General features: G+C 34.4%; 1 protein-coding gene across 4 annotated transcripts in view; it reads right to left on the bottom strand.

The window, feature by feature from the left end:
- The window catches only part of NOX4 (NADPH oxidase 4), a 169,657-nt gene that overhangs the window by 34,700 nt on the left and 118,651 nt on the right, over positions 1 to 16,306 (bottom strand). For all 4 annotated transcript variants that reach the window (XM_055283211.2, XM_055283208.2, XM_063642020.1 and 1 more), the window contains one exon: positions 13,158 to 13,218. In XM_055283211.2, coding sequence (XP_055139186.1) covers positions 13,158 to 13,218 — 61 coding nt within the window. The remainder of the gene's footprint in view (positions 1 to 13,157; positions 13,219 to 16,306) is intronic.

Genomic DNA, 16,306 nt, shown 5'->3' on the forward strand with positions numbered 1-16,306 from the left:
ATATTGATATTATTTCACATTTTTTGGCAATATAGCCTGAGGATTACTTCTTAATGCAGGAAATATTATCAGAGAGTGCAGTATTTAGCAGCAACAGGTCATAAGAGAAAAGACACTGTTGCCAAGTAGATCTTAAGTATTCTTACCACACACAACAAAGGTAACTATTAGAGGTGATAAATACGTTAATTAGCTTGAGTGTGGTAATCACTTCACAATGCATATGTATACCAGAGATATGTACTCCCTGAAAATACATAATTTTACTTGTCAATTATACCTAAATAAAGCAGAAAAGAAATTCTCTTGGAAAAAGAAAAAATAAAAGAAACAACACTCAACTGGTTGTCAGAGAGCTTGAGTTCTTGACCTAAGTCTGCCTCTATTCTTAATTCCTTTTCTGAACTCACAACTGAGTCAGATGAGTTCAGTGATCTTTAAGCCACCTTTTAACTTTGAGTTGCTTAAAAAGTATTTGCTTATATTCTCAAACTTTGCATCTGACAAAGGACTAGTTTCCAGAATCTACAAGGAATTAAAACAAATCAGCAAGAAAAAAACAAATAATCCCAACAAAAAGTGGACAAAGGACATGAGTAGACATTTCTCAAAAGAAGACATACGACAGCTAACAAACATGAAAAAGTGGTCAACATCACTAATCATCAGGGAAATGCAAATTAAAATCACAATGAGATGCTACCTTACTACTGCAAGAATGGCCATAATTAAAAAGTCTAAAAACAATAGATGATGGTGTGGATGTGGTAAAAAGGGAACACTTTTACACTGCTGGTGGGAATGTAAATTAGCATAATGATTATGGACAATACATGGAGATTCCTTAAAGAACTAAAGGTAAAACAACCATTCAATCCAGCAATCTCACTACTAGGTATCTACTCAAAGGAAAAGAAGTCATTACATGAAAAAGACACGTGCACATGCATGTTTACAGCAGCACAATTCACAACAATAAAGATAGAGAATCAACCTAAGTGCCCGTCGACTAACAAGTAGATAAAGAAAATGTGGTATATATACAACATGGAATACTACTCAGCCATAAAAAGGAACAAAATAATGTCTTTTGCAGCAACTTGGATGGAGCTGGAGGCCATTATTGTAAGTGAAGTAACTCAGGAATGGAAAACTAAATATCCTGTGTTCTTACTTATAAGTGAGAGCTAAGCTAACCTTTGAGGACTCAAAAACATAATAAAGATATAATGAACCTTGAGAACTCTGGAGGGGGAATGTTGGAAGTGGGGAGAGGGATAAAAAACTACATATTGGGTACAGTGTACATTGCTTGGGTTGGGTGATGGGTGCACTAAAATCTCAAAAATCACTATTAAAGAATTTATACATGTAACCAAAAACTACCTGTACCCAAAAAACTATTGAAACAAAGCAAAACAGAAAAGAATATTTGCTTAAGGAATGAAAAGAAATCTTATTAAAGTCACTGAAAGGGAGTGGGGCCACATGTCTTTGTTTGACTGGGACTATTCTGGTTTATGCCTGCTGTCCTAGCATCCTGCTGTATTTCATATTCACATGAGATTTTATTTTTAATTAAATATTAATAAGAAAACAAGCTAGGGGTCATGTAGTTGATACAGAGAAGTATCCCCCAAGTGCCTCTTCAGTGAAGAACTTGTTGCCCAGCTGTGGAGAGTACAGTTGGCAGGCAATCTCCAGCTGTCAGTTCCATCAGGGTCGGCCTCAGATGCAAAGCAAATACCTCTCACAGAGCAGCTCACATCCAGTGACTGAACAAGGCAAGGATATTTCAGCACTACACAGGCAACTCTGATGGGCAATATTTGCTGTAGATCTTCCCATCAATTTGGCTGGGCTTTGTTGAACCTGCCTTGTTTCAAACTCTTCCTTCACCCAAACCCTCTTTGTTCTCTTTCCTGTCATGGGTATTGATCCCTAATAAGCATTTTACATCACACACACACACAGCTTCTAGCTAATCCAACCTGAAACAGAGGTGCTTCATGGATCTCCACTTTGTACTGAGAACTTCTACCAAGTTCTCGGCCACTATGGGGTGTGATGCATGTGCATGTGTTTAAGTAGAATAAAGATCAGCAATAAATAATTTCTCTTTTTCCAGAACCTTCCAGATGTTACATAAATAACACCTCTATGGCATGTGCAGGCGGTCACTGTCAATCCATTTTGATTACTCTTCCAGCCATGCTGTCCAGTATCTTGATCATGCCCACCTTGACTCTATCAGTTAAGTATTGCCTGTTGGCTCCTGATCATATATAATAGCTTTTTATTTTATCTATGTCTTGTTTGAATTTTTAACTTTTAGATTTGTTTGAATTTTAGTTTTTAGTACTTATCTAAAAGTAATCTATCAATCATCTATCTATACGTGTGTGTGTATGTGTGTGTGTGTGTGTGTATATATATATATATATACACATATATATATATTTAAAGAGTAGATGTAGGGCATGGATGTGCACACTACCACACATGAACATATTTTCAAGAGTAGTTGTCATTCATACTCCCCATATTACAGATCTTGGAGTATTATCCCCTCCTCCAACTTCCAAGGAAAACACCACACCAATGCAGACACACAATATACACAAACACACACACACACACATGTTGCTTGAAATAGAAGGTACAAATGAGTTTTCTCACAACATGTAGGAATTACTATTTAAATATATAGACACAAAATTTGAACATCTAAAATAAGTAATTTCTCAGTAACATTTCTGAGCATGCACTGTAAGTCAGGCACCAAGTGAGGTTCTTCATGGGCTAAAGGTCTAGCAGAGAAGAGGTCTAAATAATGTGCTTCTTTCCCTTTTTAAATAATTTTGTAATCACATTCTAAATTCTTTATCAAAAGATACAAACACTACAAGTAAATAAGTGCTAAAGGTATGCTCTGAGAGTTTGGAAGAGAACAGTCAACTTAGCCTGTATATGCTGGTAATAAAAAGCAAAAGAAGCAGAGAGGTTTTATAAATAATAAAACAAATCAACAAAGGAAGTCCTTTTGAGCCATGGTACTAGATAAGTTGAATATTTTTGCTCTGTTACATATGTATCAATAATCTATAATGATAGAAAACTTAGAATTGAAAGTAAAATCAGTATTTTGGATAATCAGAACTTCATCAGTTAAATCATGTTTTATTCACTTTTTCACTCATCTAACAAACTTTTATTGAGTACCTATTATTTGTCACATACTGTGAATAAAAAAAATTATTATCACCAAGGCAGTTCTGTTTATTAAACACACACAAAAAATGCCAGGACAACAAAAGAACTTCAATGCCATTATAGCTACTTGAAAATAATTTAGAATGTAATTACAAAATTATTTAAAAAGGGAAAGAAGCACATTATTTCTAGGGATTTAAAGAAATTAATGGTTTGTCAAAATTTGGTGTTTATTTTCCTTAGAAATATGCATATTAATCTTAGAAAAACAAATTCCTTCTAAAAAGAAGAATTAAAGGGCACACTTAGAGTACATCCATACCAACTGGAAAGGTATGGAGCATACATCTCCCTACTGAAAAGTTTGTTTAAATCAAGCGAATGTCCTTTATTACCATGGTAACTCAATAATAATACATGGTAATACATAGTAATACATGGTAACTCAATAGTAACAATATTTATAATAGTAACAACAGTTGCTATTTAAACTATTGCTTTCAAATAAACATGAGAGGCACTCAAATTAGTACTACTTTACATAAACCAGGATATCAAGTTGCAACTTATTAAAGACATAGGCAGGCCAGGTGTGGTGGCTCATGGCTACATTCCCAATATTTGAAAGCTTGAAGCCAGGGATTTGAGACCAGCCTGAGCCACACAGCAAGACCCTGGCTCTTCAACAAAGTTTAAAAAATTAGCCAGATGTGGTGCTGTACACCTGTAGTCCTCGCTACTTGGGAAGCTGAGGCAAGAGGATTGCTCAAGCCCAGGATTTTGAGGCTGCAGTGAGCTATGATTATGCTACTGCACACCAGGCTAGGTGACAGAGTGAGACTCTGTCTCTCTCTCTCTCTCTCTTTCTCTCTCTCTGTATGTGTGTATATATATGTTTACATACACACATATATATATATACACACATATATATTTGCCCATATATATTACATATGTAGGCAAATCTTGTGTCATAAGATTCTAGGATTCAAATGAAAATGATTTATAATTCTAGAAGAAAATAAAATGATTTACAATTCCAGAAGAAAAAACCCTATCAGTTGCATGCTCTGGTTACATAAAACTATCTTTTTTGCAAATATTAAGGCCATGTCAAAGTAATATAAAAAACAGAATTTTATACTGTCTTACATAAGGGGAAAAAAAATCCCTAAACCCATACATGTAATTTTCAGAAGATGAGATGTATGTACAACCAGAGCTAATCAATGAATAAGAACACTAATAGGAAAACAAAATAAGCAACATAAAAGTCCTCTACTTGTCATGTATTCTCCACAGTATTCCCGTAATATTTTCTGAACTATACCAAAATTTATCTACTATCATTCACACATTATGTGGAATTGAATTATCTGTATCTTAGAATTTATTTCTTTCAAAATTATTATACCATTTTACAGCAATAATGAACTGAGAAATTAGGAAACAACTCCCTCAATTTGGTATGTTGTAGACAAGGAAACTAAAAACCAACCAGCTGGCTGATTGTGTCAAGGCCACATGGCTAGAAAAAGGCAAAGATACTTAAAGAATTAAGACAAAAACAAGACAAAAACACTCACAGTCCAGGGTTCTTTCCACTGCCATCATACTGCCTTATTCTCTCCTGAGAATATACAGTACTCCCTTCTCTCCCCTCCCTCCTTTTACTTTCTTCTTGCCTAAGGATTACAGGATAAGAGAAAGCTTAGCAGGGTCATATGCCATCTGCATGCCTTAACACCTGGTACTTTTAAATACTGTAAGGTCTGAAGGTAGACAATGCAGTATTACACAAAGGAAGATTATTTAATGGATCCTTTTATTTCCAGGGGGAGCAGAGTGATAAAAGTCTATTTCTGTGATACTCATTATCTTGCTTCTTATTTGTTAAACACACTATTTAAAAAAATCAAAAGCAGTTTTTGAAAGAACTACAGACAGATTTCTTGGCCCCTAAATACATCAATGAATCAATGCCTAGAACTGGATTTCTTATAAAATATAAATTCTCTTTTATTGCCACAGAGGCTAAACTATAACAAAAAATGAAAGAGTGGGAAAAAAAAAAACAGTTTCAAAGAAAGTGAAGGCAAATAACAGAGACATTTGGGTAAACACATTATTGCTACTAAGCTTTCTACAATCCACCTTTTAAGAAAAATGTTATATTTTCATTTGTCACATCAAATGCATTTTTTAAACAATGTTGGCTTTCACCAAAAGAAACACCTCAAACTGAGCAAGACTCAGCTCCATACTAATTCAGTTCCTGGTTTCTGCACAAACTGAATACATCTTAGACGTATATTCAAGAAAAAACAGGCCATTTTATCCAAGACCAAGAACCCCCCCCCCAAAAAAAAACCAGGAGATTTTCTTTTATGTTTCATGAAGTTCAAATCTAAAGACCCGAGCAAATAAAATCAATGCCATGCAATATATGAGCCTTTAAAGCAATATAAAACAGCCATGTAGTGAGTCTTCTCTGTTCTTAAATAGAAGATGGCTTGGCCGAAGACCAAGACTATGGATCAGGGAAAAACAACAAGCAAATACATAAAATGATTAGCAAGTGTATCAAGAAAATGAGTGCTTAAGAATGTTCCTGATAATAACGATAATGGCACAAAACCCTTGTCCTTTTGCTTCCTTTGAAATTACTTAGTCCATTAACACTAGGCTCATTTGGCAAACCGACATATGCCTTCTTAGCCATTCAGTACATTATGTCACATTTTTGACATTGATTAATAAATTGTTACCAAGAAAATCCCTCATAATTGTTATTTTCTTCCACGTTACATAGTAAAATCAAGTAGAAAATACTGGATAACAGAGACTCTAAACAACTTTTAGGAACAGAACAATTCCAATAAAAATATAACAATCCATAAAAACAAACCACTTCACCATAATAACTACTTCCAGGTCCAGTAATTGTATGATTTGTTTATTTTCAAAACTAAAAATTAACATTTTGGCCAGGCACAGTAGATCACTCCTGTAGTCACAGCACTTTGGGAGGCCAAGGTGGGCTGATCGCTTGAGCCCAGGAGTTTGATTAGCGTGAGCAACATGGCAAAACCCTGCCTCTACAAAAGATATAAAAATTAGCCAGGCATGGTGGTCTGAGCCTGTGGTCCCGTTTACTCAGGAGGCTGACATGTGAGGATCCATAGATCCTTTCATAGATCCTGGAAGGTCAAGGCTGCAGTGAGCCATCACCATATCACTGCACTCTAGCCTGGGAGACACAGCAAGACCTGTCTCCAAAAACTGAAAAGAAAAAAAAAGGAACATTGTGAAAATTGGATAGAAAACAAAAATTTGGTGTTTACTCCTATGTTTGGGTTTGTAAAATGGCTGGAATGAATAAAACTTAATGACTGGTGAATTCTTTATTTACTAAGCAATTTCTGTAGTATTTTAAGTGAGCTGTCACCTACTAAAAAACATGACAGCATATATTTAATGTTCATAAAATGAGAAACTAAGGGAAAAACAATTTATCCTCTTTCCTGAGAATGGATGGGCACTTAAATTGTAGTACACATAAAATGCGCCTCTCATTTTCCTGATAAAAAATTTCCTTGATTTCTGAGGCTGTAGAATTTATGCCCAGTTCATATTCATTGAATGATTTGTTATATTGTGATAGTAAATAAGCCATGTTAAGTTTCAGCATTATCCTAAATGATTTCCACATAGACTCACATGAGGCTAGAACTACAGTGTTTCATTATACAAAGCATATATACTTTAAGATACAATAGGTTAATCCTCATCCTGACACAGATCCATCCAGATATATACACAGGTAGTTGCATCTGTATTTGCCATTCATCTTCTGCCGCTAATCACAAGCCAGATCAGTATAAAACCAATCATTCTCATAGTTCTGGGGAAATGTAGAAACAGGAAGAATTTAGAAATAGGCCCATTTGCTATGTGCCTCTTATGTACACTAACTCTCTCCACTTACTGGTCTCCAATGCACTCAGTAATTCACAGCAATATGTACCATCGCCAGACCTTTCCTTTGCATCTTCCTAATGACATGATTTTTATGAGGCTAACAGTGATATTGCTCAGTCCCATTTATTTATTTATTTATTGGCTTGTTGCAGCAACCATAGATCACTCCTTTCTCAAAACTCAAAAGATAAAGTCTTCCATTTGCTTGGCACTAAAAAATCTTTAATGTGATGCATTTGCCTCCAGCCTAGTCTTCTTCCTTTCTATTTGATATAACACTGGCAGGGTGACCCATATAAAGGGCAAATTTGATTTCAGTTCCTGTTTAAAACTCCTCAATATTTCACCAGCATCTTTTGGGAAAAGACCAAGTTTCATAGCAAGATCTACAAGCTCTTCCTTGGCCTAATATTTGGATGCCACCCCAGCCAGGCCTCCCAATAGCATGACATTTTCCTGACATTCCAAGCTAGTTCACCCTTCTGAGCCATTCAAGCTATTTTTTCTCCCTGGAATAATCCCCCACTCTAGGCAAGTTCTATATATCTCTAACACTCAGTTTGACCCAGAAATCCTCCCAAGTTTTCTTCCCAGAAACCTGTACATCTTCCATTTGCTCCTGGAATTATATCCTAAATCTCTCCAGCAATATAAAACTTCCTCTCTCCACTTCATTCTCATCATTCAAATGAGTGTATAAATATATTATAACATATTTAGTATATTGTTATAATCATTATAAAATAATCATATATCTTTAACTTATATCTTCCTTGTCCTTATTTCCTCCTTTCAGTTGCTGACTTATTTCTTTATTTCACTTTACATACAAACTTCTTGGAATTTGTCCAGTGGTATTCTGGCAAATGTTTAATAGCCAGGTCTAATGATGGATAAATACATAAGACCTACTTTATGGTTGTCTTTGTTAGAGAGCTGCTATAACAAAATACCACAAATTAGTTATAGACAACAGAAATTTATTTATCACAGTTCTAAAGTCTGGGAAGTACAAGATCAAGGCACCAGCAGCTTTGATGCCTGGTAAAGTCTGCTCTCTGCTTCTAAGATGGCACCTTACTGCTGTGTCCTTCCATAACAGAAGAGCAAAAGAGGCAAAGGGGGAGGAACACAAATGGTAGAAGAGCAGAAGAGAGTGAATCAACTCCCTCAAGCCCTTTCATAAGGCACTAATCTAATCCATGAAGGCTTTATTCTCATGATTTAATCATCTCCTAAAAGTCCTACCTCTTAATATTATCATACTGGTGATTAAATTTCAACATATGAATTATAGGGGACACAGTCACACCATGGGAATGATGTTGGTCAATTTCTGTGGAATAACTACTATCACTGTGAGTGATGGGAAGCTATCAGACATGACTTCACTGACTATGGAGGTGGGAAGAGAAGCACATTCTCTCAAGCGCTAGGACCTAACCCAAGCATACTGCCAGATTGGTCTATACTTACCAGCTCCACATCCTCTCTTACTTTTGTTGTCTCTTAAACTTTTTAAAGATACGGTTTTACAGATATAAAATACTCTCTTACTTTTATTATCTCTTAAACTTTTTTAAGATATATATTTTTAAAATATCTCATTTATGGAGCTATTTTAAACCTGTTTTTTAGTCCCTGTACGCTACAAATGCAATTCCCCCATATATTTCTCCTCTTTATTCAGGGCTCTGTTCAGAGAGCTTTTCTAACCTTGTGTAACAGTGCAGATCCAGGCAGAAACACGACTGCATAAGTTAAGTGGAAGAAGTTCATTAGAGGGAACTAATGACTCAGGTGAGGGAAGAAGTGAGAAGCCAAATTGAGCACAGTGAAAAAATACAAAGAGTGGAAGAAAATTACTACCATCCACAGGGGCTGGTAGGACATAGGGTATAGGTGAGGCTACTACAATCTATAAACCATGGCTAAATGGCAGGAGATAGAGTCACACCAAAACATCTCCAAAAAAGTGATAAACTCCCCGTGGCGCGTGGACCAAAACACAATCTCTATAAGAGCAGAGACTTTGTCACTTTTGTTCAATGCTGTATCTCCAGTGACTAATAAACAGTCTGGAACATAGTAGCTGTTTAACATACATTTGATTATTAGCCAAAGTTAGTAGTTTAAATATTATCTTCCACAAATGACTAATCATTGTAATTCACTAGTCAGGGCAACAGTAACAACAAAAAGTACTTCCAGGCACTCCTTTGGGTATAAAGCAGTTGATAATGAATATTTATTATAAGTTTAAAGTTTACATTGTATGAACATGAATTATGTAAAATCTATGAGATTCCATATATCCAAATACGATTTATTTATTTATTGGCTTCTTGCAGCAACCAAAAGCTATTCACAGTGATATCTAATGTAAGGTGGTTGATGTAATTGGCCTAAAATATGTTGTCATAATAAAGTAATAACATTAATATAACTTAGTGTGGTTATAATCTGACTTACAAGGAGTTTCCAAAAATGGAAAAAAATACTTTAAACATGTAACACATGTTCTGTTTTAATCTTTTCATTAAAAATCTGAATAAAGCCTATAACACGACTGGCTCCAACAGTGATATAGAAACAAATAAGAGAGTTTTCAACTCTTTTGTGGCCCAGTCCTTAACTAAACCTATATTTAAGATTACTTGCACTGTGAGAAGTCAATATATTATGTGACTGAGGCAAATCCACGATAATATATGGCCCTGTCTTCTCATTTTTAATCCTAAAATATAACCATATCTTCTCACTGTGGAAAGCTTTTCCAGTAGACAACATGCAAATTTATACTCAAGATTCATAGATACATCATGTGATACATGCTATAAGTCCTTTATTGAATATTTACTCACAGTTATTACTAATTCATTAACTGCTGAAGGGATCAATGGCAGAAAGTTTACATTAATTACATGTGGATGTTATGTATTTAATTCTGTTGTAGCACAACACAAACACCTGTGGAATAAGTGGCTATTTAGACCACCAAAATAAGCAAGGGTATAGCATTATCTCAGACATTAATCAATACTAATCATCTGTAATGAAGAAATTAACAAAACATTTTTGTACACTTAAAATGATAATCAAGTCAATAATCTCTAACCATATGTTTGAAACTGGAAAGAATGGCTGCTTCTAGAAGAGCAATAAGATATTCATTCAATTAAAAGAGAAATCTACTTGGGTAATCCACTCCATCTACTGTACTACCATCATTTCAAGAAAAAACGCTGAATCATGTCTAAAATGTTTTAAGGGTCTTCTAAACTTTAAAAGGTCTTCACATATTTAGGAGATGCAATTAGAGATCTGGTGAAAATGAAAATCTAGACAACAAATATGAGACTTGGTGCTTCTTTGTCTTGTGCTGCATAGCTGCTTCCCTTGCTCCTCCAGCACTCTATAGCTAGGTATAGTTGATTAGTCTTGGAGAGATCATTCATGGAGCTATTTTAAACCTGCTCTTTAGTCCCTGTACGCTGCCAATGCAGAACATATTTCAGCAAATAAAAAGTCATATTAAATATCTCTAAGTCAGTTTTAAAAAAATAAATCTTTTATATTCAACCTCTTAGGTATCTCTTTGGTATGTCCTATACCTACTGCTCTTAATACCGAGTTTTAATCAATTCTTTTAGAATAAAAACCAACGATTCTTGATTTCAAAGGTAATGCTCCTACTTTTCCTTCAATAGTTGTAATCTCACTGTTGTAAGGCAGCTAAATCTCTTTGAACTAAAGTGTCAGACAATGACATTTAGGTGTTCTCTGCGTGACTGCTTATATTTTTTCCAAGTCAACAAATATTTCAAGTCAACAACAAAGAAGGTCTATTAATTGAAAAGTATCTGACTGGAACTGAACTCTCTGAATAGAATGATCTTGTTTCTCTCAGTGGCATAGTACATTAAAAAGGGAGAATAAAATTAACACTATTAAGTGTTCCTAATAGAGATGATTAAAATAGTAAGACATCATTTATTTTAATGAGCTACTGGTAATAGAAAATAACTTTGTGAAAAAACTCAGTAACAATAGCTAATAATAAACCATCATGAGTTTCTGCTTAATCTTATGAATTAAATTATGTTTTCATTGTATGTTTTCTTTCAGATAGAGAATTCTATCAATTTACCACTCATGACTGAATTTAATTCCTACTATATTGGGATTCTCACCAGAAAAGAACTTTCCTTATTCTTTATTTCCAAAACAGTAGCAAAAAAAACACTGTGATTATATCAACTTATATTGGGCATATTGTGATTATTCATATGTTCATACTCCACCAGTGTATGTCTATCAGAGGACGACCATGATCTCTTTTCATTGCTACCATCTGAAAATTATCCATGTAAGCCTGGTTTCTCATGACTCTGAATGAGTTATTACTGCTCAAAGATCTTTTCAATTCACTTAGATGTTTGCCCATTAAATCCTATGTTGCAGATTTCCTTCCTTTTTTTTAAGTCTCCAATTCCAAGCTGGCTACCCTTTCTAAAGACGTTACATTTTATACATACCACTACTTTTTTTAACTATATGAAATAACCTCCTTATATAAACTATTGTTCTCCTCATTTCAAAACACATCTTTCTTATTATCCAACATCTTATCCTTCCCTGGTTTTTACAGAAATTAGGTTCTTCCTTCTAATGCTACCTTCTTAACTTGTGTTCACAAATCCATTACTTCCAATTTCCATCCCCACCCCTCCACTGCCTCCTTCCCCTCTGCCTTTAAGTACCTTCAAGTCTTCCCCTGATTTTAGTCTGCCCAACTAGCAACTTAATTAATACCGTTTTCATCATAGTGCTTCAAATGCTTCAAAAATTCCCTAAAGTCCCTTGGTTACTCTAATATTTTGCTGAGGCATTCATAATCTTCACTAAGCTGGCCCTAAATGGCTTTTCTATGCTACTACCCAGAACAAAATCATTGCTTTTGTTTGATTGACTTTGTCTTTGTTTCATTTTGTTTGATTGACTTTGCTTTTGTTTAAGGGATTAAAGACTGATTGGATTCATCCTTTCCAAAGAGAGTTAACCATTGCCTTTCCTGATTTTTGTCAACACTGTAACTTTCACTTAAATTACCTACATCTTTCTTCATTTGTCTGACTTCTAAGCTTCAGTTCAAATTCTGTCTTTTCTGTGAAGCTTCTCTTACAGCCCTAGACCACATTTAATCTACATTTTTCTGGTTCCCTACAGATTTTACATACCAACTCCTTGTTTAGCACCTAAGTTTAAGAATATTTAAATTTACTTTCGCATTCATGTTTATATCTGCATTATTTCCTGCAACAACAACATAACCAACCAACTAACAAGCCAACATTTACTGAGTACTCACTTACTCTGGTGGGTCAAGGAAATATTAATATAAGAGTGAATAATGTTTCTTTTATTTACTCAGAGCTCTCACTACAATGCATCTCTCAGGTAATAAAAAGTATTTACTGAAGACAAGTAAAATATCACCAACAGGCCTGCTGTTAAAAGTATCTATTCCAAAGATACTGTGAAGTTACTATATATACTAGAACACCACAAAAAATGTCATGCAAGAACTGGAAGATTTGTGTGATCTCAATATCAGGTGTTGACTATTTTGACTCATGTTTTCTAAGAAACATATTTCAGCATTCCCACTATTGCCAGCACACCTGACAAGTAGGTAGAAACCTATGATTTGCAAGCACACTGAACAATATATTATTAATAATTACTGATATCAAAGGTATTCTGATTGCAAAAATGCATCTTAAAAGAGAAAACATAGATGTCAAAACTGCACAAGCAAAAAAAAAAAAAAAAAAAAAACCAGAACAGCTTGAAACACATACACAACTCTATACATGCTGGTAGTTATATTAAAACACATTTAAATTATTACATTCCATTATTTTCAAAGAATGTATCTTAAAACTGTATGTTCTACATACCTGTCCAGTCTCCTACTATTTTAAGATGAACCCCAAATGTTGCTTTGGTTTCAGTTGGACACTAAAAAAAAATACTAGAATCAATTGTGATTAATAATTACATAATATGAAACTATAATTCAATTACAACTTTTATATTGATAGCAAGTCCCCCAAATCAATAGATAACAGGAAGGAACAGACTAAAATCTATATAGATCCTTATTAGTGGAAGAAAAAAAATCAATGTCAACAGGTCAATAAGACAATCTACATTTCTCTAAAACCCAAAATACTTATATAAAACAATAAATTACACACGTTAAAATTGCTAGTGTATTTCATTTAACTACAAATCTTGCTAAAACATCTTCTAAGTTAAAATATATATATATAAGAAAAGCCAGTTTTTAATCACAAAGGAAGAAACAAAAACTAATGCTTTTTTGTGTCATTTTTTCCCTAGATATTATATACTTACCCTAACAAATTCCAGGGAGAAAAAAATTCTTAATGTGACATTAATTTTCCATGCCCAACAATTATGCTCCTACAGAAATAACTCTATTTCATTCCCTCCCTTAATTATCAGAAGAAATCTGGAGTGGTGAGGGTATCTGGGGAAGGGGATGAGTTGTGGAAGTGTAGGTAAAAAAAAGTGCTTGTGGTCCCATATTTAGGAAACCTAGAAAACATCCAAGTAATCAAAATGAAAGAATAAAATTTAGTTTACAATAAGAAAAATGAAAAATTTCTTCTTGTTTTCTGGATTTCCACTCACTTATCCTCAATTCCAAAATCTGAATAATGGTTTTTTCATAACTCATTTGGTAACAATATCTGACTTGAATTAATGGGAAGCTAATATTTCTGTGTAAAAATTCACACATAAGCATTGTCCTACAGAATTATCAACTTGTTTGAGATGCTGACTAACATCCTGTTAGATATATTAAGTACAATATGAAATATGCATACCTTTTAAAGTCCATAAATTCTGAATTCTAAAAATGCATCTAAACTAAGGGCTATGGGTAAGGGACCATCTGCCTGTGACTATCCAGCTTTTATCAAGTACCATGTGTCACGGGAAGTGTTAAGTGATTTATTTTCAAAATCTACAATAACTTTACAGAGTTGTTTTTTTATAGATAAGAAAATTGAGTAATTAAGGCTTAAAATATTGACTTGCCCAATAAAAAGACAAGACAAAATGTGGATCCAGGTCTCTTAATTCTTAATTATTGCAGGTCACGGTCTCTATTAAAGCAAAGATACATAAAATGGGTGACAGCTGAATAAGAAATCAAATGAAATAGGAGGAAAAAAGGCATGTGTTGATCATTAGTAGAACTGGTACGCCACAATATGAATTAAAAGGAAACAGAGGCTGAAGTTATGGCACAGGTGAAAGAAAACGGCAGTGGAAGGGCCCTGTGATTAGCGATTGGGTTACATAAAGCAAGTCCAAGACTTCAGAGCTCACTGTGTTGACTAGTTAATGTAGGTCTTGTGGGGATGCTATAAGGAGAGAAATAAATGAAGATAAATGTACCAGATCTTATGTTAACAACTCATTAGGCAAAAAGCAAAGGTAGCCTGAAAAATCAGTGAAAACACTAAATATAAAGGTAGGTATTTGTCATTGATTCATAATAAATTATGAACAAACTAAAAGCACATAATCTATGTCCAATGATTGGAATTAATGTACCATGGAATGTTCAAGCTACTACTTTACAATCAGTGTTTCTTATAGGATTATTACTGCTAACAGTAGTATAAAATATTAAAATTGAAATATTTTTAAGTAACATTGTTTAAACATTTGTATTATTAAAACTATTTTATTTTATTTATAAGTGTGATTCTGTACTTGTTTTATTTACATTGTAACTTTTGTTGTTGTTGTTGTTGTAACTTTTGTTGTTGTTGTTGAGAGTTGCTGAGAGTTGTTGAGAGTTGTTGTTGTTGAGAGTCTCACTCTGTCACCCAGGCTGGAGTGTAGTGGCGCGATCTTGGCTCACTGCAACCTCTGCCTCCCAGGTTCAAGCGATTCTCCTGCTTCAGCTTCCCAAGCAGCTGGGATTACAGGCGTGTGCCACCATGCCCAGCTATTTCTCTTGTGTTTTTAGTAGAGTTTGGGTTTCACAATGTTGCCCAGGCTGGTCTCAAACTCTTGGCCTCATATGATCCATCCACCTCACCCTCCCAAACTGCTGAGATTACAGGCATGAGCTACCACACCCAGCCCACACTGTGATTTTTAATAACTCTGAAAGCAAACAGTTTTGACATCTGTAAATCTCCAAGTAAAATATTATCTGCAAAAACCACCCACAATTTAAGTATATACTACTGAAGGCTGACCAGAGTCTCTGTAAAATAAAAGTTGTAGCTCTCGGAATGCAAGATACCCAACAGAGATCTGAGCTACCAATCTGATTGTCCACATGCTACTGGATGTCCTTCACTGTGAACTAGATCTCAGGTTATGAAAAGATGACCTATAGCCAAGAAGATATCAGAATGGAAGGCATAGAATGTTTGTCCTTGTGTGCCTGAGGGTACATGTGGCTTGAGTTAATCTCATAATGCATTCTAAAATAAAATACATATTTTGCCAAATATTCATATCTCTATTCAATTCTTTCAGATACTGTAAAAGGTAATTACACACAATGTTTAATATCACATTGGGATTCATAGGAAACTGTAAACCTCTCTTGTAAGTACCAGTCCAAGGTAGCAATATATCTTCAAATGCTAGTCTGGTTTTGAATGGATAAAACAAAATACTGTTTCTCTCAACCTCTTGGAAATGAGGTCTTTATAAGTCAATGATACTTCTCCAAACTAAGACAGACTTTAACAGTCTTTAAGCATGTAACCTCATATTTGCAAGGAGGCTTCACAGAATAACATAAAGAATGAATTCAGTATATGTGGTTTGAAAACATGAATGAAGATCTTAGAGTCACATTTTAGTATCTTTGCATAAAAAATATCCAGATTCACTAATATTGTCTAAATCACATTGTGTTGATTCATTGTTTTCTCACTGTCTTTTTGTTTTAGAAAACATCTCAAAGGGAAGAAATAATACAAGTATTGATATCTATAGCTCTATTGTTCCTCCTAAAACATGAATAAAAAGATATGCTTATGGC

This window comes from Symphalangus syndactylus, chromosome 6 (genome assembly GCF_028878055.3).
Source record: "Symphalangus syndactylus isolate Jambi chromosome 6, NHGRI_mSymSyn1-v2.1_pri, whole genome shotgun sequence".
Classification (NCBI taxonomy): Eukaryota; Metazoa; Chordata; class Mammalia; order Primates; family Hylobatidae; genus Symphalangus; species Symphalangus syndactylus.